The sequence below is a fragment of the Theropithecus gelada genome, chromosome 20 (assembly GCF_003255815.1).
Source record: "Theropithecus gelada isolate Dixy chromosome 20, Tgel_1.0, whole genome shotgun sequence".
Lineage (NCBI taxonomy): Eukaryota > Metazoa > Chordata > Mammalia > Primates > Cercopithecidae > Theropithecus > Theropithecus gelada.
Window position 1 is genome coordinate 12,632,705 of NC_037688.1, and position 23,867 is coordinate 12,656,571.

At 44.1% G+C, this 23,867-nt stretch overlaps 1 protein-coding gene across 2 annotated transcripts; it reads left to right on the forward strand.

Moving 5' to 3' along the window:
• Positions 1–18,024: 18,024 nt before the first annotated feature.
• Positions 18,025–21,388, forward strand: IRX5 (iroquois homeobox 5). 2 transcript variants are annotated; one of them, XM_025370717.1, is made up of 3 exons: positions 18,025–18,350; positions 19,405–19,810; positions 19,984–21,388. In XM_025370717.1, exons 1-3 carry the CDS (start codon positions 18,102–18,104, stop codon positions 20,778–20,780), a joined length of 1,452 nt encoding a protein of 483 aa, XP_025226502.1. In that variant the 5' UTR covers positions 18,025–18,101; the 3' UTR covers positions 20,781–21,388. The 2 variants fall into 2 exon arrangements, with proteins under 2 accessions (XP_025226502.1, XP_025226503.1); XM_025370718.1 differs by having other exon boundaries at positions 19,987–21,388.
• Positions 21,389–23,867: the final 2,479 nt, after the last annotated feature.

Here is a 23,867-nt window from a genome sequence, read left to right on the forward strand (position 1 = left end):
CACAACCTAATTGTTTAAGCACTCTGGATGCCATTGATATGCTTTTCCTCTGCCCTCACATGGAATCAGTCATCAAGTCCATTTATTTCTAGCATCTGAGCATTTCCCATCAATTCACAGATCTTTCTCCTTTCCCTGGCCACTCTTAGCTCAGGCCAACAACTACTTGCAGAAACCTAACTGATCTCTCAATATCCAATCTTGCTGGCCTCTAATGCATGCCCCATGCTACCACCAAAGTGATATATTTAAAATGCAGACCTGGTCAGGTAAATGCTTAAAACCTTAAGGGGCCGCCCTGTTCGCACGATGAAATGCAAGTTTGTTGGCCACGCATATAAAAGCCCTTCACAGCCTTGCCCCTGCCTGTGCCTGCTCTCTTCCCTCTCTCCCATCTTTGCTTACATCCCTCATAATCCTCTACACTGAACTATTCCAAGGTTCTCCATTGTCATTGGTCTTTGTTCCCCTTGCCTGGAACCCTGTTCCTGCCAGGGCTCAACCCCAATGCTCTCTCCTCTAGGCAGCCTTCCTTAACTTTGCCCACACTCCATTAGATTTAATTAGTGACTGGGCCCATGTACTCCCATGATCCCTGGAGCTCCCCCTTATCATGCTGTGCTGAAATGATCTGTTTATGGCTTCATCTCTACAATAGGTGATAAGCTTCAAGTTCTGCCAGGGTAAAGACTGCATGCCATTTAACATTTTGTCTCCTGGCCAGAGTCAATGCCTACTTTGTTGAATTCAGGGAATATTTGTATTCATATTTGATTCCCTGGATTTATCACAATGTTAAAACACAGCAGGTATGCATGAATAGCAATGAATAAACAGAACATTCTATTGGATAAAATCCAGTTCTGAGATGAACGTGCTGCTTTCTACTTGTACCCACATCTGGTGCCAAAATGTTTGCATGACATGTACAAATGCAAGTAGACATTTATTTCTGACATTTATTTCTAATGTGAAGAAACTATTATTAAGAATGGGGTTGTAAGACAAACACTGATACAGTGAATTTCCAGAAGTTGGGACAAGCATCTTTAAGTTGGCAGCATTTGCTTTGGAGTCAAAAAATAAGTTTAATCGTATCACTTACCGGCAAGTCATTTCACCTTGCTGGGACTCAGTTTCCTCATCTGAAAAACAAGTCTTCTCCAGCTCCAAAAGCCTGCAAGGGGAAGTAGCCTGCTATTTTTATGCACTGCATTTAAAAGGTAGTTTGAATAAATAGGCTCCTGAAAAAAAATAGTGCATAGATGTGTCTTGCAACTGAAACTTTAGTACACTCATATACAAAGTTTAAAGATGGCACATATGTTAAAGTAACTTAGCAATAAGTTGTTCTAAAACATGTTGTGGAGAAAAAATATATAAACAATTATAGACAAAATTATAAAGTGCCTGGTGTTTTAAAAGAATGTACGGTGAATACAGCAACCACTGCAGAGTCAGGAAGTCTAGTGGTAACCAACCTATGATTTGCAGTATTTGTAAAATTTTTTTAAACTGTCTAAAATTGCACCATTTTCTTTTTATTTTACTTTTTTAACTACTACATAAACAGTAGTACAAGATGATTCCACAATGCTTTGTCATTATATGTACTTGGAACTTTTAAGTCACTGGTCTAATACAGCCCTTTCATAAAATACAATTCATTTTGGTCTCCTCATTGGCAGTGCCACAGAGTTGAAGATATTGGAATCAATATTATTACATATAAAATCCTGAGTATCTTAATTTTAATGTCTTTTATAACCACCTTGCTCAAATTTATGATTTACATAAATTTAAAGAAACTCTGATAGAAACTTACATCTTCTGTTTTCCAGGTTCCCAAGCTAATGGGGCCTTGGCTATATGAAAGCTTCCTATTTTAGCCTCTTAAGATTGGATGCACATTTAGAAAAGGCTCTTAGCTCTTACTACCCTGTACACTTTAACAAAATAATGTACAGAAATAACTGTGTTTTCTTAGGTTGTTCAGGAGTTTCTTAATAAAGCCATAAACTCTATGTATAATCTTACCAAAAGTCATTCGCGTGTATGTGTGTGTGTAGACAGTTTCCATCTATTGCCCAGGCTGGAGTGCAGTGGCGTGATCATGACTTATTGCAGCTGCGACCTCCCCAGGCTCAAGCCATCCTCCCACCTCAGCCTCCCAAGTACCTCCCAAGTAGCTGGGAGGTTAAAAAAATTGGTTAACATTTTTTTTTTCTGTATTTTGTAGAGACAGGGTTTCACCATGTTGCTCAGGCTGGTCTCGAACTTTTGGGTTTCAGGTGATCGCTCTTATCCCCCAGGCTGGAGTGCAATGGTACAATCTCACCTGACTGCAACCTCTGCCTCCCAGGTTCAAGCGATTCTCTTGCCTTAGTCTCCTGAGTAGCTGGAATTACAGGCGTCTGCCACCACACCTGGCTAATTATTGTATTTTTAGTAGAGATGGGGTTTCACCATGTTGGCCAGGCTTGTCTTGAACTCCTGACCTCAGGTGATCCGCCCGCCTCGGCCTCCCAAAATGCTGGGATTACAGGCGTGAGCCATAGCGCCTGGCCTGTAGGGCCTTCTTTATGATGAGTTCCCAGTGCTGGAAGGGCCAGAACATGGGATGCTACAACATGGCTCTAAGAATGAATGACTGTGCTGGTATTCAAAGATGTGTACATCCTTTTACCCAGGTCAGTTTTAAGGGCAAAGACTATTTTATTATCTTGTGTCATTTATTTCACTATGGTCATGACCATAATGAGCTAAAGATTAAACTATATTTCATGAGTATTGAAAGACTGGGGTTCCCTGTGCCTAGTATCTCACTCAAAAAAAATGCTAGATTTATAATATTGACTGCTGTTAGAGGGATCACTGTGAGCAGTCCAATGTTTCATCCTTGGTAACTTTTGTTTTATTTTGTTTTGAGACTGAGTTTTTCTCTTGTTGCCCAGGCTACAGTGCAGTGGCACAGTCTCGGCTCACTGGAACCTCTGCCTGCCGGGTTCAAGCAATTCTCCTGCCTCAGCCTTCCCAGTAGTTGGGATTACAGACGCCTGCCACGACGCCTGGCTAATTTTTGTATTTTTAGAAGAGATGGGGTTTCACCATGTTAGGCTGGTCTTGAACTCCTGACCTCAGGTAATCCATCCGCCTCGGGCTCCCAAAGTGCTGGGATTACAGGCGTGAGCCACGGCGCCCAGCTGGTAACATTTTAAAGTCAATATACATGGCCAGCACGGTGGCTCACGCCTGTAATCCCAGCACTTTGGGAGGCCGAGGTGGGTGGATCACCTGAGGTCAGGAGTTTGAGAATAGCCTAGCAAATCCTGTCTCTACTAAAAATACAAAAATTAGCCAGGCGTCGTGGCACACGCCCATAGTCTCAGCTACTCAGGAGACTGAGGCACAAGAATCACTTGAACCTGGGAGGCCGAGGTTGCAGTAAGCAGCGATTGCACCACTGCACTTCAGCCTGGGCGATGGGGTGAGACTCCATCTCAATCAATCAATCAATCAATAAAGTCAATATACATGATGGAAAATCAGAGTAAAAATTATCCTTGAAAATTATTTCAGTGGGTCTCCCCAGTAATATAGCATACATGGTTGTGTACTACCTCACTATGTCTCAGAGAGCATAACGTAACTTTGCATAATTTCCACCAGAAGTTTGATGGAAACAGAGCTGTTTCCTCCATTCAGCATTGTGTAAAGCTGTCATTTTTAGGGGCCATGTACTAGAAAAAGATACTTTTTCTTTTTCCTAGTAAGTGTATATAATTGAATTAAATGAGCATTTTCTCAACAGCACTCAACAAAGCATTGTAAAGATAATGAGTTAATTCTACAAATAAAAACTGCAGGCCTGAGGGTAGTGACAAACGCTAAAGAGTCTATCAATTCAGAAACTATCATAATACATCCTTGAATGTCAAGTCTCTAGTAACACTGGAAAACTGCCCTCAAATTTCCCAAAGTCGCCTGTCAGCTTTGCAACATCTTTCCTAGAGTATATATGTGTCTTTTATTTCTTTACATAGGAATTGTTTGCCAATAAAGCAATTTTTTCAGAAGTATTTCTCTAAAATAAGAATAAAGTCTAGATTCTGGAAAAATCCTTTCTTATATTTGGCTACAACTTATGTTAAGATTTTATGTTTTAAAATCATTAACAAATCTAGTTAAAAACACTACAAAAATATAGAGTTTCTCCTTGCCTCCCCCCTCACAGACACAAAATCAATTCAAGTCTCAAAAAAAAAAAAAAATACTCTATGTAATTACCATATGACTCACAATTTTCACTCCTGGGCATTTGTCCCAGGAAAATGAAAGTTTATGTTCACACAGAAACCTCTACACGAATATATATAGCACTTTTATTTGTAATAATCAAACACCAGATACAACCCAGAAGTTCTAATTGGTGAGTGATGTGGTACATGCATACCATAGAATATTATTGAACTGAAAAAAAGGGAACAAACTATTGACACATATAAGCTGAATCTCCAGAAAATGATGCTGGGTTTGAGTCAAACCCCAAAAGGTTACACACTTTAATTGCAATTATATAACATTCCTATAAAGACAAATTTATAGAAATGGAGAACAGGCTAGTGGTTGCCAGGGTTAAGGGAGGAGTGAGATGGTCTGGAAGTAGGGGTGGCTATAAAAGGGCAGTAATGAGGGATCCTCCTGGTTATAGAAATGCTCTCTATCTTGACTGCATCAATGTCAATATCCAGGTTGTGATGCTGTACTATACAGTATATTGCAAGAAGTTACTATTAGGAGAAACTGGGTAGTGTTCAAAGATTTCTGTATGATTTTGTACAACTGCATGTGAACTTATAAATCTGAAAAAATAAAGTTAGATCAAAAATAAAAAAGGAAATCTCTCTAGCCTAATAAATTTACTTTATGACTCTGAGATCTAAGCTTAAGAATTCATCATAGCCCTTGGATTCTTTGTCATCATCAGCCTTTGTGGACCTTCCCAGTTCCTTCCCTAAGCACTCCTTCTCACCAGATGTACCCCTTCACAGTGTCCACACCAAAGAGGCTGGAGACCTGTCTGTACAGAAGAATTCTTCCATCTTCCTGTAGCTGCTACAAAGGCCACAACAAGGTATTTCCCAATGGCAAGGTAATCTGTCATTACTCAATTACCCAGATGCAAGGATTCTGTGAAGGAGGTGGATGTCAGCCTTCTTTACAGAGATGAAACTCTGCCAGTTAGGGCAACTTTTTCTCATATATGAAATGAGCCAATAGATTTGTTTGAGGAAGAGACATTCTATTCCAGAGGGACTACTACAGAGAATTAAAATACACACAGGAGTATCTTTCAAGTCTTTTTCCTCCCATAAATGTAAGAGTCATATTAGAAAATTATTTTAAATCGAGTCTAATAATAACCGATTGTCAAAAGAATGACTATGATGGTAAAAGGAATTTTTTGAACCTTTTTTTTTCAGGCATAAACATTCAATCCAATAAAGACATTTTTAGAAAAAAGACATTTTTAGAAAAAAGTCAACCTATACAATTTATTTTATTTTTCCTATACTTTGGCTAAACAAAATATATTCAGTGATACTGTAAAATACTAAGCATTTTCAGTAAAATTGGCAATCAAGTAGAGCTTAACTTTCTTCTGCATGACAACTGAGGATTTTAATTGGAAAAGTATTATCGTCTATAAACAGGAACATCCAAAACATATTTAAACCACTCGAGCACTTTGATTTTTCCATGTCCTTTGCATCTAGATTGAAACACATCACAGGAAATTTCAAAGACCGATCGCTGAATCTAAAATTTAAAAAAAAAAAAATCCATTTAGTTACCATGATCATTGTCACCATCAATCCTTAATATCTTATACTTCACTGGTCACACTTAACTCTGCTATGCTGTTTTATGCTTGGGAGAAGACAAATTACTAATCAATTATGTATACTAATTTAAAATGCTACCTTTAGGAGGCATTTTAATAACTTAGTCATAGGGGTGAAGTGCTTCCTCTAACTGCTTACGTGAAAACACCTTCAATAACACATTAGCCAGGATGCACTGAACATTTGGGAACAATTAATGCTATAGTCTACATAAACTATCAAATTGCCCCCCAAAAGTGGTGGTACAATTCTGCAACTGGTTGAGGTCACATGGAAAATAGAATTATATGCTAATTTGTTCCCATATTAAGTTATCATAAAAGGTCAGACTAAACACAGTAAAACGAATTCTGGAAAAAAATTAACTCAGTAGATTGGTATGTACCGTATCAAAGCAAACTGTTTATCTTAATAGATACAAATACAAGACAATCTTAAAGCAGGGGCATTTTCTCCTTTTTAAAAACAAATGTTTAGCTAACCCGAGGCAATGACTTACATGATTTAAAAATACTTTATAGGAATAGTTTTTCCCTAAAGGAGAACAGGGGCAGGGTACTTTTTTTGCTTTCAAGCAGAGAAAAGCAATGGAAAAGGGCAAAATATCCAAAAAGGAAAAATTTCCCCAGAAAACTATTTCCTCTACTTTACATGTTTCTTAAATTTAATTCACATAGTTCTACATATGAACTATAAAATGAACACACAAACACACATGCTTAGTTTAGCTGAAATTAAAGAGGGGTCAGGAGATGGTAACTATAATACATTTATGATTGTACTCCAAAATAAACTAAACAATAATATACGTGTTTTTCTTAGCATACATTTGTGTTTATGCTTTATTTTCCATATCTAACTTTATTAAGAAACTATTGAGGAAAAAAATTTGTATCTTTTTTTTTTTTCCCTGGAAGGCGTAAGTAATTCTATGGTTACCATGTTGACTTAAAAAACTGTAAATCAAATTAATGGTTGATGAATTTGGGCTACTAGTTTCACATATGATGATCCCTCATATTTCTATATTTCAAAGGTCCTTTTAAAGAAAAGGGGAAATAATTTGGAGGCGAGATGGAGAAATGAAATATTACAGCATATGAAATCACAGGTCTAGTATTTTATAAAGCATCCAGTTTATTACAGGACACAACTAAGTGACAGAGATCATCTGTCACACCCTTAGGCAAACTCCTGAGAAAAAAAATAAAACAATAATTTTGTGTTCTAGAGACTATCCTTTTTTCCATCAAAAGATATACTTGTATTTTTCATTTCAACATTTCCAGTGGCATCCTACAAGAGAACTAGCACTCACAATGAGTCATCTGAATTTTCTTTAAATCATAACTCATTTTTAATTTCTAAACAGGTTTTACTATTGATTTAAAAAAGATTACTATTAGTTACCATAAAATGAGTTCGGTTTCCATGAAATATCAGTTTGACATCTTGTTCAAATACTTACTTTTCTGCTACATATTACCAGCATTGTTTATCCTATTTTCCTTCCTTATCGAGTTAGATATGGAGATACCTAGGCATAAAGTCTTTAGATACCCTGATGGACTAAAAATAAATTTATTTTTATACAAAATATAAAATTTATTATTCTTGTTTTGAAGGATTTTATGTATTGGGAAATAAACCCATAAAAAGTTGAGAATTATATTAAAAGGGGGTAAAAGTCTGACAAAAATGAAAACATGCATTGATGCCTAAAAAATCAGGACTGAAGTAAATTAATCTTCATTCCCACTGAAAGCAATCTGATGTCCAGAGACTGAAAATTATTCTACCATAAAATACAGCACATTAAATACCACAATAGCCCATTTGAAATGTCTTAATATAATTATGATATCATCTACAAACGATTGTACATATATTTTAATACTCATTACTTGAGATTCCAATGCAAAATATATTGAAATTGTAAAAATATTAAGTCGGTTAAAGACCGCATCAAATCAGTAACTATTCTATGACTGAAAGTAAGACTGAAAATAAGAAATGAAAAAAAAAACAGTAAAAGCAGGGTCAACATATTTGGATGTTGCTTATCAGAAAAAACACTATCATTCCTGATGGTTTGCTTATAAAATTCTATATTCCTACCAGCTAGCTGAAAAGAATGAAAAGCTTCTTATAACCAGCTAAAAAGAAAGACTTTACCATGCCCCTTGAAAAAGCTCATTTTCACATTACTCAGGCTTCATTATGCTAAATCAATATTCGTTTAGTCACTGGGGTTATTGACATATTTTAAAATAAAAGTATACCCTTCAGCTACTGCACTCATTACAGGTAATTTGTCTTGTCAGAGAGCAGGGAATATTATCCTAGTCTTTCAGGGGCTGACAGCCCATGGAAATACCTCCCCATGGTTACAACTGTAAATAATTTTAAGGTAAAATATTGAAAAATCAATGACTGTTTCCTGCAATCTGTCACAAACAAATCAATCATAATCTGTACTGCCAGAGAGTATGATTTGAAGGAGATGGGAGCAGATGTAATTCTTGGCTGGAATCTCTCATTTCAAAATCACTTCACATAATGGTGTCATCATTTAAACACTTAACAGTCAGTGCAACTGCCACTGTAACATCTAGTTGGACAAAACCACAAGGAGGGGGAGGAGAAAATGCCATCATTATTATGTTAACAAACATTTAATTTAAATGGTTGCTGCATTAGTAAATTTCAGCTGAAAACAGTTTTACCTGCCCCCTTTCACAGTTCCAAATTAATCAAGGCTGCTTTTCTATAATCTGATGCTTAGTAAATTAGCTCATGATTCAAATTTTGCCCTCTGAAGCACATGCACCTTTTATTTTAAAAGTCCATTATACAGAATAAAATTTGGAATTAATATATAAGATATCTGAATTGTAGAACACCCCTCTAATTCTGTTAATGTAGCAAAGACAAAACAGTATCATATATGTCAACATCATACTTTTAAAATAAGTTTAAAGGTCTCAATTGCCCAGATATTAAATTTATATTTTCCTTCTATTAAAAAATATTACATTTCAACTTTGTAATATTGCAACATATTTTAAGATGACCAGCAAGACCTAGTCAATTCAAAAATACCCTTGCACTTCATACACAAGCTATCCCATAATAACCCAAGTATATGATGTGTAAAAGTTGGTGAAGGTCATAAAACTGAATTTTTTTGCAAATGTAAACTGCTTTCCAAGTAATCACTTTGATATCACCATTTTTTACTAGACTACATTTTAATCGCTTCCTTAGCTGCTTATAACCTCTACTTAGGCATGAATAAAAAGAATCTGAAATTGGTATATTTCCCATTCCTGCTGTGTTAACCAAAAATACTATTTGACTTAAAGATTAAAGAGTCTTTTTCCTGAAGGTTTTTGTTTTTAAATGTACACTAGTTCTTTTAATGAAAGAAACTGGTTTTAGCCATGTTTCTAACCAATTTCCTAATTATATAACTAGACACCATGAAGTCCTTCATTGTTTTATTAATAATATTCCTCCCCAGATATAGTTCAGGGGGCAGATTTTTTTAAGCCAGTCAAATTTAGTGTTGGGGGTTGGGGGAAGTTGGTATGTCAACATTAGTGAAAGGGGCAGATATTTTGGATGCCTAGAAAAGTATATTATTTCCCTTAAAAAGGAAAACAGATATAAATACCATTACAAAATTTCAGCCTGTATAAACATTCCTAGATATAGTAATTGGCCTATTATAAAAAGGTTTATCTCTGTTTTTAATTTAGCCTGCATATTCAGTGTGGCTACATAGCATCAGAGGATTGAATCTTTTCTCATAGATACAAATTGAACCCAACTTTTGTTCTTCAAGAATCTTTGATTCTTAAACACCATTGGGTTTTTGAAAATGAAAAAGCACATGGGTAAATTATCAAAGAAATAATCCACAATAAAAGAGAGCCCTCCATTCCATATGAATCCCTGCAACAGCTGCAAAGCAAGCAGGAAGCCAACCTAGGAAAAGATTACATGAAAAATGGAAAGGCACCTAAGGCTCTGAACCAGGAAAAGACCCCTGTGAGGAGCTCCTGGCCTCCAGGACACTACAGTGCCCCACGCTGGGCCCAACTAACTTCTCAGCAGAGCACTGGAATCAGTTGCCAACCACCAAGTCTTCTACTCAGAGTTTGGTCGTGTCTGGCAGTAAATCATCCAGCAGAAAACACATTCCCCCTAAAATGAAGGCAACAAAGAACTGGGAGGCGAATGAGGACGGTTAAGCAACATGCTAAATGCATGCACGTCAACCACAAACTAAAATGACATCTACAAGAACTGTGCAGGACATCTTTGCAGATCTGATTCTCAGAAAGAAGCTATTTTAAGGGTGCTGAGTATGGCTAAATGATATTTCTCAGCTCTACCAATGCAGTCCATAGCACTAGAAAAGGCAGGCTCAAAAACTCAGCAGAGGAAAATAAAATTGTTTCCATATACCAAATTTAAAGAAATTGCTGTCTACTGCACAAAGTTCTTACATGTAATAAAGGTTCAGGATTACAGAGGAAAGTATTCTTTTAAAAGAGATAACATTACCTCCTTATCTTCAGAATCTCCTCCTTCCAATAGCTAGTACAGTAGCTCCATTATGAATTGTAGACTCTTAAAGAGAAAAACAGGAATAGTTAGCTTCATCTTTTGCACCACTTCCTTCCTTCATGGAATTACAATTTAATTACCAATACTCCAATTGATTTTATTCCTAGATGATACATTTCTCAAAAAGCATGCTCTTTAGCCATTTCCACTAGAGAACGTTTAATACAACCTTCTCAATTAATCAACCAAAACCCATTACTGCTGAAAGGACATGTTTTCTTCATATTTTCAAGAGTGGGAACCCCCTACATCTATTTTACATAGAAAGAATATAAGAATTTTAATACATTTGAATACCTTTAATATACATGAAATATGAATCTTAATAAATATGGCCGATAACAGATATAAAACTCAACCAATCTGCATATGTGTTTAGATTTTCCCTACATTTACCCTTAGGAGGAAAAAAAAATCACTCAATCCTCTTATGTTTTAAATTCAACAATTTTATACATGGTCTAAAACAAAGTAAAACAAAAAACTAAGCTTAAAGGCAAACAAAAAGGAATCAGATTGCTCACCGCCTAACACTTTCTTTATATTTGTGTTGTGTTTTCCAACTCACTGTAATGCTTTAGCTCTCAGTCATACATGAAACCCAATTTCCATAAGCAATCAGTAATAGGAAAACACAAGGATGTTATTTTAAAATTATTATATATCACTTCATATTAGTTAAAAATCACTGTAATGCCTCGGAAAGTATTCAGAGAAACATTTATTTTATTGGAGGCTATATTAACTACTGCCTTCCGTAAAATTAACTTTTATTTTTTTTGATTATAAGAAGCCATTTTTTTTTTTACTTAATATAAGTGTTCTGAGTCAATAAATTCAGTTCCTAGATCTGACCACTAGACAAATATTCTGCAAAACAATTCTTTTTCATAGCTTTTCTTATCTGCCTGTATTCAGCAGTCTCTATTTGATGAGAAATGACAAGTTTTACATACCTGTGTGTACTCTGTCACTAAAAATGTTTGGTACCCCTGACTGGAACTGATATTCCCACTAAATTTGTTCTTAAAGGAACTAGGTAATTGAAACGATTAAAACTCTAATTAGGCATAAACAGGTTATTTCTCTTAAATAATAATTCTATTTGTATAAAATATCACAACCTTCACTTTGATTTTTATGAAAAGCACTGAGTTTATAAATTTTACTGTCCAAGTATACCATTAAAAATAAATTATTCAAAGTAATTCCATGATAAATAGTAAGTAAAAATAAATTATTCAGTTTTATTTCATGAATCTAAAATTTTTCTATTTACAGTAGTCTTGTTTAATGAATTAATAAAAATTTTCAATGATCAAAGGCCTCAAGTAACTGACATTCTCTACATTTTGTACTTAGCCTCTATTATCAATATAAATACTTTGGTAAAACCAACATTGATGCTATTTTGGATTGACTCCACGTACAAGCAAACTGTGTGCAGACACTCACTTGCAGACGAGCCTTGGGATGTGCAAGGACAAATTTCAGCCAACATTTGGAGGAACCCCTTAGTTCAGAAGTGAACTTACCTGACAACATCCAAATGTATTACGGAAGCATCACGCTTATCACCTGCACAGAAAATGGAAATGATTCTGTTTAAGGAAACACAGAAAACTAAGTAATACTTTTGGGATATTAGATTCAAATATCCAATTTTCTCCAAGGTATCACTCCATATTATGGCAAATAAACAAATAAAAGCTGTATCAAGGTGTGGAATATCATTAGCCTGAGAAAAGACTAGAAAAATGGATTACGGAAATGACAACTGCAGGAGAAAATTACATTCTCTTCTCCCGAACAAATGTTAAGTGCATGCTTACTAATAAAGACTTAAACTCAAAGTACATTAGAATATACTGGTTTTCAATTTTGAAGCATCTAAGTTAATTTGCTAAGCTAAATTGGTGTTTAGGTATACTACAGCTATAAAAACACTGCAGATTTATGCAGAAATAAGTCTTCAGCATCACACTTCGGAGTAGTGCTATGAAAGCAAACCAGTCATTATTGAAAAAGGAAAAAAGAATTCCTAGATTTGACATGTTCTTAGAGTTGCACCAGCTGCTATTCTATTAAGAAAAATTATTCCCTATAAACAGCTAACAAATATACCAAACAGATGTTAAAATACAGGAGTCAACACAAAAGAGATATTGAAGAGAAATACACAAAGATAATGAGATACTACCACTCAAAACAGGCTGTACTATCCCAAAGTTAAAACATTATTCCAAAGTATGATGCTATGTTCATAATCTATTGTGAAGAGCATATTTAATTCACTCAGGATTACATGATTTAATTTACTTTCCTGTTATCAACTAAAGAACATTTTTTCCTAAGATTTCTAGAATGTACACATATAGTAATAATTATTGAGTTATTCGTTAAAATGGACAATTAGTTCATATTCCTATTTCATCTCTTTTAATGCAATATATCAAATTTGAAAATAACATATGGATAACACCATAAGAATGCTCATCATAGCTGCCAGAGGGGAAAAATTTTTTTGATTGGGGGTGCTATGGGAGATAAATAAAGCAATTATCTCAAAATTAATGGTCTTGTTTCAGTTTTAGCAAACAAATCTACATAAGTCTTTCTTTTAGTTTACTATGTAATTCTAACCAGCTAATTATCCTTGGAGTCAAGAATGAGCTGTGACTACACCTGGCTTTTCCGATCATATGCCTATGGTCTCCTCCACTTTCATTTCCTCTTTCTACAGTGAGTTTTAATATTAAAGAAAAACATACACACTTCTTACATACACACTGATAGCCAGCTTCCAGGAAATCATGAGCTACAAAGAGAGGGGAAAATCTTAATGCAATACTTATGTTAAAAGGTATTAGGTGCTGGGTAAGCCAAGGGTAATATAATCAACAGCATCCATCTTGCCAGTGTTTTTGCATTCCAAGATTTGGAGTGAAGAACAGTAATATTATTTTAGTGGTCACCCAGGTTATGACTCAGATCCTTAAACGAGTAAGAGACTAAATGCACTATCTTCACTTACTCATCAATTCAAATGCACAGAACAATATTTTGGAAGAAATAAAACAGTTTTCTTCTATTTTTAGAAATAAAAACAAGGCATTCCGTAAACATTGTAGCTAGGTACTTGATATGAAAAAGAAATTGTTTCAGATCATTAAGGCACCCCAGGAGACTGCTTCTTTTCCAAAAAAACGAAATAGCATAAATTTCTCATATATTTACCTCTTATTACATTCCTGTTCCTGCACATTAAGCATGCCTTCCTCACAGATTTATTCTGAACACTAATAAAGTGTTTGCTTAATAAAATACTGCTCTATTTTATGCTTTTCTTTCAAAATTAGAAACCATTATTCCACAAAGATAGAGCACAAAGAAACCGACACAGGCATTACCAAAAAGCCACAAGTAGTATTAGTCCATGCCAGAACACTTAACATTAAACTATCATTTCTCTCTAAAACTTCTGTTGCCAAAGTGCTCACAAAATCTGGAAGCTCAAAGACAGGTTTCAAGTGCAATTAAATTCTCCAAAAGCAAAACTGTACAAAAATATGCCGCCCTTCTTATGTCACCATTTATAGACAACATTTTCTCAGGATCTTAATTAAGATAACGATGCACACCTGTGTCAACATTCGCTGGCAAGACAGCCTTATCAATCATAATCCTTTAAGTACACTCCAAAACAGCAAAGCGATATGACAGAAGCAATCTGTTGCCTTTCCTAGTGTTGGTGTTGTGTCTCTCCCACAAGAATGATGAGATCTTTAAAATACAGCAGACCTACTTTTATGAGTCTTTAAAGTTTTAACTGTAAATAGCTATTACACTAAATAAACAGGAATAACCTCTTTTGCACTTGACTGAAACAATGACAACTGTACAGCCAAAACTTGAAGAACAAGCTCTGGGGCCATGTCTTGGCAATACAACTGCGAATCCTACTTTAAAGCTTTAAATTTTAAGAGTTATGCGAAACTGGATCCGTGCAGACATGACAAACCAATAAACCTTTAGGAAGTTTTAAAATGAGAATATTTAATAGTCCTACGTTAAAAACAACCCGAGCAAACTTATCCCTAGTGTAAGTTTAAATGTTTGGAAAGATACAAATGCAACAGAAAGCAAGGGGAGAAAAAGTCTTCTTGGTAACCTGGGATGGGCGGGATACAGATCCCACCTCTGCTGGAAGAGAAAGCTTCAGAGTCAAGGCACCAATTAAACTACCGCTACCAAGTATGCAGCTTTCCAAACGGAAAAGCCGATGAATAGGAAGTAAGAAGGAGGGAACAGCGAAACAAATGGTCTCGACTATCCAGACAAAAAGTTAAAAGCTCGTGTTTACCAGCAAAAAAAATGAACGCTTTCATATAAAAACGGAGAAAACCCGCCAGACGCTACCTGCATGCAGTCTGCCTGCTAATCATGATCCGCCCTTCCCTTTCTCATATTAAGACAATTCTATCTCAGACGCCGGGTGGCCGTGGCCAGCTGAGCAGCAGAGCCATCAATGTGCAAATAAAGCAGAAAATAGAGACATCCTTAAGAAATGAGTCTTAAATTTGACATAGAGCGGAGGTGACAACCACGGCAACAGAACCATACATTCTAAATGCCTCAATATCTTGCAGGAGTCTCTCCAGTCCTTGACACCAAAAATAAGACAGTACAAGAAAATGGGGTTAAAAAAATTAAAAAACCAACTAACAAACAAGCCACGGGGCGGGGATGGGGGGAGAAAGAGCGGGACGGCCGGAGTGGCAGGATGATGTAATGAGGATGTCTGTGTCAAAGACTCGGGTTCTCGGTGGCACAAACCTCCAGGGCTCTACTCCGGAAAGCCGCGTCCCGGACGAGAGCCGCGGCGACTTAGGGGCCACGCGTGGACTGAGGGGCCACGCCCACGCGCGCCCCCTGCGGAACGCTGACACCCAGAGAGGCTCGTTCGGCGCCTACGCGGCCCGAGGCCCAGGCCCTTGCCCACGGGACGTCTGGTCGCGCGCGGGGCACCGCCGCGTCCGTCCGGTCCACCAGGGGACGCGGCTCGAGGGGAGGACTGCACGGCCAGGGGGCCTGGCCCGGGCGGGGGCTCACCTCTCCTCCGCCGCGCGGGCGCGCGGGCCGCGGACGCTCCCTCGTGGCTGGCGCGAGCCCCCGGCGGGCGGCGCGCGCGGGCCGTTACCGACCGTTAGCGCCAGGGGCTGCAGCTGCGGCGGGCGGAGCCGGGGGCGGGCGCTGAGGGGCCATGGGGCCGCAAGAGGCGGGAGCGAGGGGAGCAGGGCGGGGACGCTGCTCCCGGGAGCTCCCGGCGAAGACTCAGGCCCACCGCGAGTCCGGGAAGAGGCCGCCGGCGAGGCCACCACTGGTCGGCTCCGCGCTGCCCCAGGCTCGGGCCGCCCGGGGCGTTCCGCCTCGCTTAGGCATTGGCCGGCTGGAAGCCACCTCGGCCCAGCTGTCCCCGCTGCCGCTGCCGCCAGCTTCCCGTCTCCATGACAATAGCGCGATCGAGGCCCCGCCTCGCCCCGCCCCTTTGGCGCCGAGACTAGGAGGAAAGCGGGCTTACGTCACCAGGGGGCGGAGCCCAGAGAGGCCAGGGCCCAATCATAGGTGAAGGAGGTGTCAGGCACTGGGCTGGGCGGACCCAGGGGTTCTCGGAGAATGTAGTCTGAACCGGTCAGTCCTCTTGGTGGGCGGTGTCTGGGGGAGGGGAGCGGACGGAGGGGAGGAGCCAAGGCGCGTGCACGAGGGCGCACTGCCGAGCGGGTGCTGGTGCGGCGGGTGGGTTAGTGTGAGCTCGCGAAATAAAGTACATCTCGCCCGTCAAAGTCAATGCGAGAAACTTTGTATATAGTTATGCTTGGGCTTGCGTGTGGCCCCATTATGCGAAGTTTCCGAAATCCCGAGCTTCCGCGGCGTGCCCAAACCTGTGCCATCCTCTGTCCTGGTTCACCAGCGCCCCTCTCTGTCCCAGAGTTCGAGTGCTTCCGTGGCTTGTGGCGGCGGGAGGTGGAGAGGAGAGGAGAGGGTCTGTTTTGTATTCTAACTGTGTGGCCGTCGTGGGCAAGGGCTCTGCCTCTGACTCAGTTGTGTGTGTTTGCCTCGCCAGCGCCTCGCTGAACAAACAGTGGTTGGGTTGGGCACTGCTCTGCCCAGTGTTTGCAGTGGAGCGTGGGCGGGTGCGAGAGTGCGTGCGAAGGGGAAGGCGACTTAGTTGAACAAAAGGGAAGGGGACCTGCTCCCTCCACCACCACCGACTTGGCGGTGCGAGCTGCGTGCGATTGGAAAGCCGGGAGAAAGAGGCGGAGAGGCGTGGGAGTGGAGCTGGGGACGGTCCCGAGACCTCCTCGGGTGTAGCTGATTCTCTGGCAGTTCTTGCCCACCACCCATACTCTAGAAAAAGGCTACCCCGGTAATTCCAGGAACCAGTGTCTTTTCTCTCGCCGTCCGGCGGCGTGTCGGTAGAAGGAAGGCTAGCCGGAGACGTGCAGACTTCTGAGGCCTGTATCTCGCCCACCTGCTGCTGCCCGGTGCAGAGGGGCAGTCATCCCGGACTTCCTGCGCCCTGGGCGCGGGCCATCCATCGGCTCTCCCAGAGACTTTCATTCCGGATCTCCAGCTGGCTCTCGGCCTCCCTGGCTTGGGGAAGACGCCAGAGAGCGGTGGGCAACGAACGGCCTCGGAGCCCAGCCTGCCGGAGAACAAGAAATCCGCTAAGTCCGCAATCTACTGTGGCTAGGAGAGCGCAGAGCGTTCACCGGCGCACAGTCCGCGGCCTTGTTCCCTTTGTGCTTCGGGGCGGCGGGACCCGCTGCAGGGCCGGCCGTGCGGCGGGACTGCCACTCCGCCCCAAGTTAGCAGAAGAGGAAAGTTGGAAGAGATCGGCGCTCCTGGGATGTGATTGTCATCCTGGGGCCGGCGCTCGAGAGTCTGAGAGAAAGCGAGAGAGAGGGAGAGACCGGGGAGGGGAAAAGGGGAGGCAAAGAGGAGGGGTGAGAGGGGGGCCGCGGAGGGGAGGCGGGCGCTAGGGAGGGGCGAGAGGAACGCCAGCGAGCGGGAGAGGGAGCCGGGGAGGAAGAGGGAGAGGGCGAGGCGCGCCTGGCGGCCGGGTTGGCTGCGGCCGCCCAGAAGCTCCTGCCAGTCCTCCCACCGACTACACCCCGGGAAGGAGGAGCTTCGGGCGCGCACAAGGCGTCAGAATCCTCAATTTCCAACTTAGCATCTTGGCAGGACCTTTGCAAAGCCAAAAGCAGAGCCCCCCGGTGCAAAGAGCGAGGGGAAAAAAGAGAAAGCAGCAAGGGAGGGGAGGGGAAAAAAGCCCAGCTGGGGCGAGCGAGGCGCGCAGAGGAGCGGGCGCGGCGGTCGCAGCCGGAGGCGCGCGGGAAGCCAACCAGGAGGCGCCGCGGGCCGGAGCCCCGGAGCCGGGGCCAGAAGAGCGGCGGCCCAGGGCAGCCAGAGGCCAGGTGCCCGCCCGCTCGCCCTCGCAGGGCGCCGCCCGGCTCGTTGGCGGCCGCGGCGCGGCGCGCCCCATGCCCGTGTGTGGCCATGTCCTATCCGCAGGGCTACTTGTACCAGCCGTCCGCCTCGCTGGCGCTCTACTCGTGCCCGGCGTACAGCACCAGCGTCATTTCGGGGCCCCGCACGGATGAGCTCGGCCGCTCTTCTTCGGGCTCCGCGTTCTCGCCCTACGCTGGCTCGACTGCCTTCACGGCGCCCTCGCCGGGCTACAACTCGCACCTCCAGTACGGCGCCGACCCCGCGGCGGCAGCCGCCGCCGCCTTCTCCTCGTACGTGGTAAGTGAGCGGGATCCGCGGCTGGCGAGGGGCGGCAGGGGCCCGGCGGGAGGACGGGGGCGGAGGGGGACACGGGCCTAGGCGCCAACACCGACCTCCCCCGCCAAGCTTCGCGACCCCTTCAAACTTGGGCGATTGTCTCCCCCGGCTTCGCCCAGGCCTCGGACTCAAGAGTTGCTCGGAAAAGAGAGCCGCGTCTTGCTCGGATCGCTGAGCTTGCGGGAAGGGGTTCTGTGGGGAGAGGTAGCTGCAATTAAAGAGCAGCATTTGGTGTAAACGTAAGCTCCGGGCTGCCCTGCAAATTTTATATTTTTGGTTTTGCCATTTTGGAAAAGTAGTTCAAAAGAAATAGACCCGAAATTTGAGCAGAAGCGTGCTAAGTCAATGTAAATGTGTTTGGCCTAGCCTTTAATTAGTCCTCCAAAATGTTGCAAATCCGTAATCCTATCTTCGCAATCCGATTTGCGGGTATTAAATTTCAGAAAAGTCGGTCGAGCTGCGGTGCATCCGGGATTTTTCGGCCGGGTTGTAACTTCGGTCTGGGGTAGTATTTTGGAGGGTGGGAGTGCCTGGGCATGGCTCAGCTTTTTGTTTGCATTTGTTAGCGTGTTGGAAAAAAAAAAAAAGAGCAAGAGCCTTTACTTCCCTTGTTTTCCCCCCTTGCGCCCAACGTGCGGCCGCTCCCGCGCGGACCGCGGAGTCGCCTCAGTTGCCCAGGCCTCTATCTGGATGGAGGCCGGGCTGCCCTGGCCAGATCTGCTCACGGGGTACGGACGTGCCGGAGCAGATGGGGGCCTATGGGAGGCACCGAGGCCCGGACAGCTTCAGGGGCCCCAGAAGGACCTGACCCAGGAATTGAGGTCCCCGCTGCCTTCTGAGGAGGGAGAGGAGTTGCTCCTAGGTCTGAACCCCGCCAGCCTTGCCCCAGAGGAAGCTGGAGTGCGGGCCTCGTCCACCCACAGACCCCGGGGAGCGCAGGGAAAAGGGTGCTTCGGTCGTTCCGATGGCAGTGGAGACCAAGGCCCACACTCATCTCTCTGCGTCTCCACCGCAGGGCTCTCCCTACGACCACACACCCGGCATGGCGGGCTCCTTGGGGTACCATCCCTACGCGGCGCCCCTGGGCTCGTACCCTTACGGGGATCCAGCGTACCGGAAGAACGCCACAAGGGACGCCACGGCTACGCTCAAGGCCTGGCTCAACGAGCATCGCAAGAACCCCTACCCCACCAAGGGCGAGAAGATCATGCTGGCCATCATCACCAAGATGACCCTCACCCAGGTGTCCACCTGGTTCGCCAACGCGCGCCGGCGCCTCAAGAAAGAGAATAAAATGACGTGGACGCCGCGGAACCGCAGCGAGGACGAAGAAGAGGAGGAGAACATTGACCTGGAGAAGAACGACGAGGACGAGCCCCAGAAGCCCGAGGACAAGGGCGACCCCGAGGGCCCCGAAGCAGGTTGGTGGACACGGGAACGGGCGTGTTGGGCGGGAGTAAAAAGGAAAAGAGAGACCTAGAGGGGGCGCGCACGGGGCCTGGAGGTTGGGAGCAGGGGTCTCTACTTTTGCGGGCGGGAACCGAGTCCCGCCGCGCGGCCACTGCGCCTCTGACAGCCTGGGTTTCACCCGCAGGAGGAGCTGAGCAGAAGGCGGCTTCGGGCTGCGAACGGCTTCAGGGACCACCCACCCCTGCCAGCAAGGAGACCGAGGGCAGCCTCAGCGACTCGGATTTTAAGGAGCCGCCCTCGGAGGGCCGCCTCGACGCGTTGCAGGGCGCCCCCCGCACCGGCGGGCCCTCCCCGGCTGGGCCAGCTGCGGCGCGGCTGGCGGAGGACCCGGCCCCTCACTACCCCGCGGGCGCGCCGGCGCCGGGCCCGCATCCAGCCGCGGGAGAGCTGCCCCCGGGTCCCGGCGGGCCCTCGGTTATCCATTCGCCGCCTCCGCCGCCGCCTCCGGCGGTGCTCGCCAAGCCCAAATTGTGGTCTCTGGCAGAGATCGCCACATCCTCGGACAAGGTCAAGGACGGGGGTGGCGGGAGCGAGGGCTCTCCATGCCCACCGTGTCCCGGGCCCATAGCTGGGCAAGCCCTAGGAGGCAGCCGTGCGTCGCCGGCCCCGGCGCCATCGCGCTCGCCCTCGGCGCAGTGTCCTTTTCCAGGCGGGACGGTGCTGTCCCGGCCTCTCTACTACACCGCGCCCTTCTATCCCGGCTACACGAACTATGGCTCCTTCGGACACCTTCATGGCCACCCAGGGCCCGGGCCAGGGCCCACAACCGGTCCGGGGTCTCATTTCAATGGATTAAACCAGACCGTGTTGAACCGAGCGGACGCTTTGGCTAAAGACCCGAAAATGTTGCGGAGCCAGTCTCAGCTAGACCTGTGCAAAGACTCTCCCTATGAATTGAAGAAAGGTATGTCCGACATTTAACGCGGGCTGCGTCGGTCCCGGACTTTTCTAATTTATTAAAAACATGGCCTTGGCAGTTATTTTCCCATCACTGAGAAAGAGAGAAAAAAAATAAACTACCCCTCCTATTCAAAAGTTTATAGTTTATGGAGATGGATGGCATAAAAATGTAAACATCTCCACACACACACACAAAAGTCTTAACCAACCGAAAAGAAAAATTAAAAAAGGATTTGTATTAAATCTTATTCTGTATATTTAATGTAGCATTTTTGTATTTAAATTGATAATTCATTATCTTTGAAGTAAATTATGAAATCAAGACACCTGTACAGGCATTTAATGTTTTTTTGTAATATAAATATATACATTTGTGTTTCCCCAAAACTGTTTCATAGTTTAAAAATACAAGTTTAATTTAATTTTTTACACCTATTGATTCTGCTGGGTATGAGCTAAAGTATTATTACAGAAAGGAAACAGGTTATACTCTTAGATTTAAAAAGTGAAAGAAACTGCAGGCGCCTTTGTAAAATGCAAAATATTTAATTAAAAGAGATTTTAACATAATGAGAGCCACTCATTACTTTTTAGAAGCCTCAATAAACTGTCCATTGCCTTGGTCAAAAGGTGCAAACTGCAACTTTTTTCAAAGTGGGGATTGAAAGGTTCCACAGACCTTCAAGTGTGCCAGGGGAAAAACATAATTAGGTTGCAAGCCCGGGGGAACCTGGCCCTGCCCAGAAAGCAGATCTGGATCACTGATGCGGGCTGTTTGGGAGAGACTGGACCCTGGAGGAAGGAGAAGAGAGACCCAAGTGTGTACCCAGAAGGGAGAAAAGATGGCAAAGCCAGTTAGGGACACGCACCACCCGAGCGCCATCGCTTAACCTAATTACTTCCAATCAGTGTCGTGTTTTATGCAAAGTAATCAGCTGGTGAACTTTGCTAATGAGTTCGATTTTATGCCGGATTTAGCCCTTATTACTATTTCAAGGGTGCTTCGGGCTAATGCAGGGGGGAGTATTCAGGGATGCCAAGAGGAAGGCTTTCCCAAGTCACCGTCTTCTTCTCTGCCCCTTCAAATTTGGGCATTGATCTCTTTGGATTTGATTAAATTATGAACGTTCCATCCCAGACGGTGCGGGTGGCGGGCGGCGCAGGAGTGTCCGCTCAGCTACGGGGCTGGGGTCGAGCGGGACGGGCGAGGGGACGGTTTCCCCCTTTCACAGGTAGGTGTCACACTTGTCCTGAATTTCAAGCCTGCACTTTGCAGAGTCGGAGATTGCAGAGTGGGCGGAGGCGGAGGAGGGAGCGCCACAGCCACTTGGGGGAAGCGAGGGGAGCCCCTGAAAGGATCCCTCCCCCTCACAACGGGCCTCTTTTCGGACAAGTGGCCTTCAGAAGTTCGAGGCCATTTGCCTAGATAACGAGGCCGTTGTGGACTCCATCAGGCTTGTCGTCGCTTTAGCACTTTTCCCAGCTTAAATGCAAGAGTCCGAGCAGCTACAAAAATATTTTTGGGGTTTTATTTTCTCGTTTTAATCCCGCATACTTCATCTCAAAATGAAAAGTCAGGATGCATCTGAATCCCTAATGAGGAAGAATCAACGCCCTGCGCCGGAGGCCGGCCAACGATGTGGGTTCGGGCTTGGCTGCGGTGCTGACGGCTCCATTTTGCAGCCGAGATCTGGAGCCCACTTCGTGGGAAATTTTCAGTGGTTGGGGGAGGGAGTGGGGGTGGGTGTTATAGCAAAAACATACCCCAGCGAGGGGAATTAATTTGCTCTATTAAACCCAAGCCTGAGTGTAGAGAGGGAATGTGTTTGCACATAACACCGGCTTAATTAGGCTAAATCAAAATGCACATATTTGCATTTCTACTGAAGATGACTTTAACCTTAACTCAGTGTTTTAAACCCACCCCGAAGTTTCACTGGAGTTGCTTTTGCTATTTCTTTTTTTTTTTAACCTGCCACGGAGCTCCTTTAAGCTTATTCGAATTTAAACAAGTTTGAAAGCTGCATTGGCCAGATGTTTTAGCAAACAGCGGTGGACTTCAGGGTTTAAATTAGTGAGAAAATTCACGCAGGGAAAATGGTTTCAAAGCTGGAAGTGTGAATGATTAAATATGCATGAGACGATCGTATTTTATTTTGTCCCTTTAATTATAAATGATTTTTTAAAACAATTGAATTCCAGAGATGACTTGCCCTCGCTCTCTCTCCCCCCACCCTGCGCCTCATCCCCCTCTACTCTCCCCTCCCTCCCCCACAGCCTGGTTCACAATCAGCTTTCCCCCCTGTTGAATATGCAGCCCCAGGAGTCACCTTTTCTAAAAAAGTCAGAAGAATAGGCCAGTCCCCTTCTCTTAAGGGAGACTTTAAGGACATCAACTCGGCGGGGTTTTGGAAGCATTGGCCCTAAACCCTGCCCAACGATTTTAAAAAGAAAATTACAGGCCTCCCAGTGTTCCCGGGAATATGCAAATGGCAGGGCGCAGGCCTCCCAAATCAGACCGCGAAGGCTCGGGGCTGGGAGCCGAATGCCCGCCGAGCTGCCTGGGAACGGGAACCGCGCACCCGGGAGCGCCAGGCGTTTCTCTTCATCCAGGGGCTGCGCGGGGAGCCTCCCGGCTGAGGAGCTAAACCGCTGGGGGCTCGGCGGCTGCTGCCTGAGTCGCTGACCCCTGCCCGCATCCTCCCGCCCTGGGCCTCCGCAGGGTCTGCGGTTTTCTATGCGCACTTGATCTTCAGTACTAGCACCCAATTACGTCTGGGTTTTTCTTCTTTACAGAGCTGGGTTTCGGTGGTCACCAGCTTTTCTGGTGTTTAGCGACTTTGAGTTTGGAGGTGGCCTACCAGGCAAATGGGGGGTTCAGGGCATTTAGGAAATGTCTTCCTCGCTTAACCCCAGAAGTGGTTGCGTGTCTGTAGGATCCCAAGTTCCTCCCGGAGCCTCTCCTTTGCGTCTCGGGCCCTCCAGCAGGCGAAGCCTCTTAGACGCTCTGGGGAAAATTTCCAGCGTGTACGGGGTTCAGGGTTTGTTATCAGGCATGGAATGGGGCGCAGACGTTGCGCGAGGCAGAGCCAAAGGTCCCGAGGTGCT

What these genes read in the sequence shown, in the direction of transcription:
- IRX5 (XM_025370717.1), top strand. Translation starts at nt 18,102, where the DNA reads ATGTCCTATCCGCAGGGCTACTTGTACCAGCCGTCCGCCTCGCTGGCG. An exon ending in CCGCCTTCTCCTCGTACGTG is followed by an intron (nt 18,351 to 19,404) that starts GTAAGTGAGCGG and finishes TCTCCACCGCAG; the next exon opens with GGCTCTCCCTACGACCACAC. An exon ending in CCCCGAGGGCCCCGAAGCAG is followed by an intron (nt 19,811 to 19,983) that starts GTTGGTGGACAC and finishes TTTCACCCGCAG; the next exon opens with GAGGAGCTGAGCAGAAGGCG.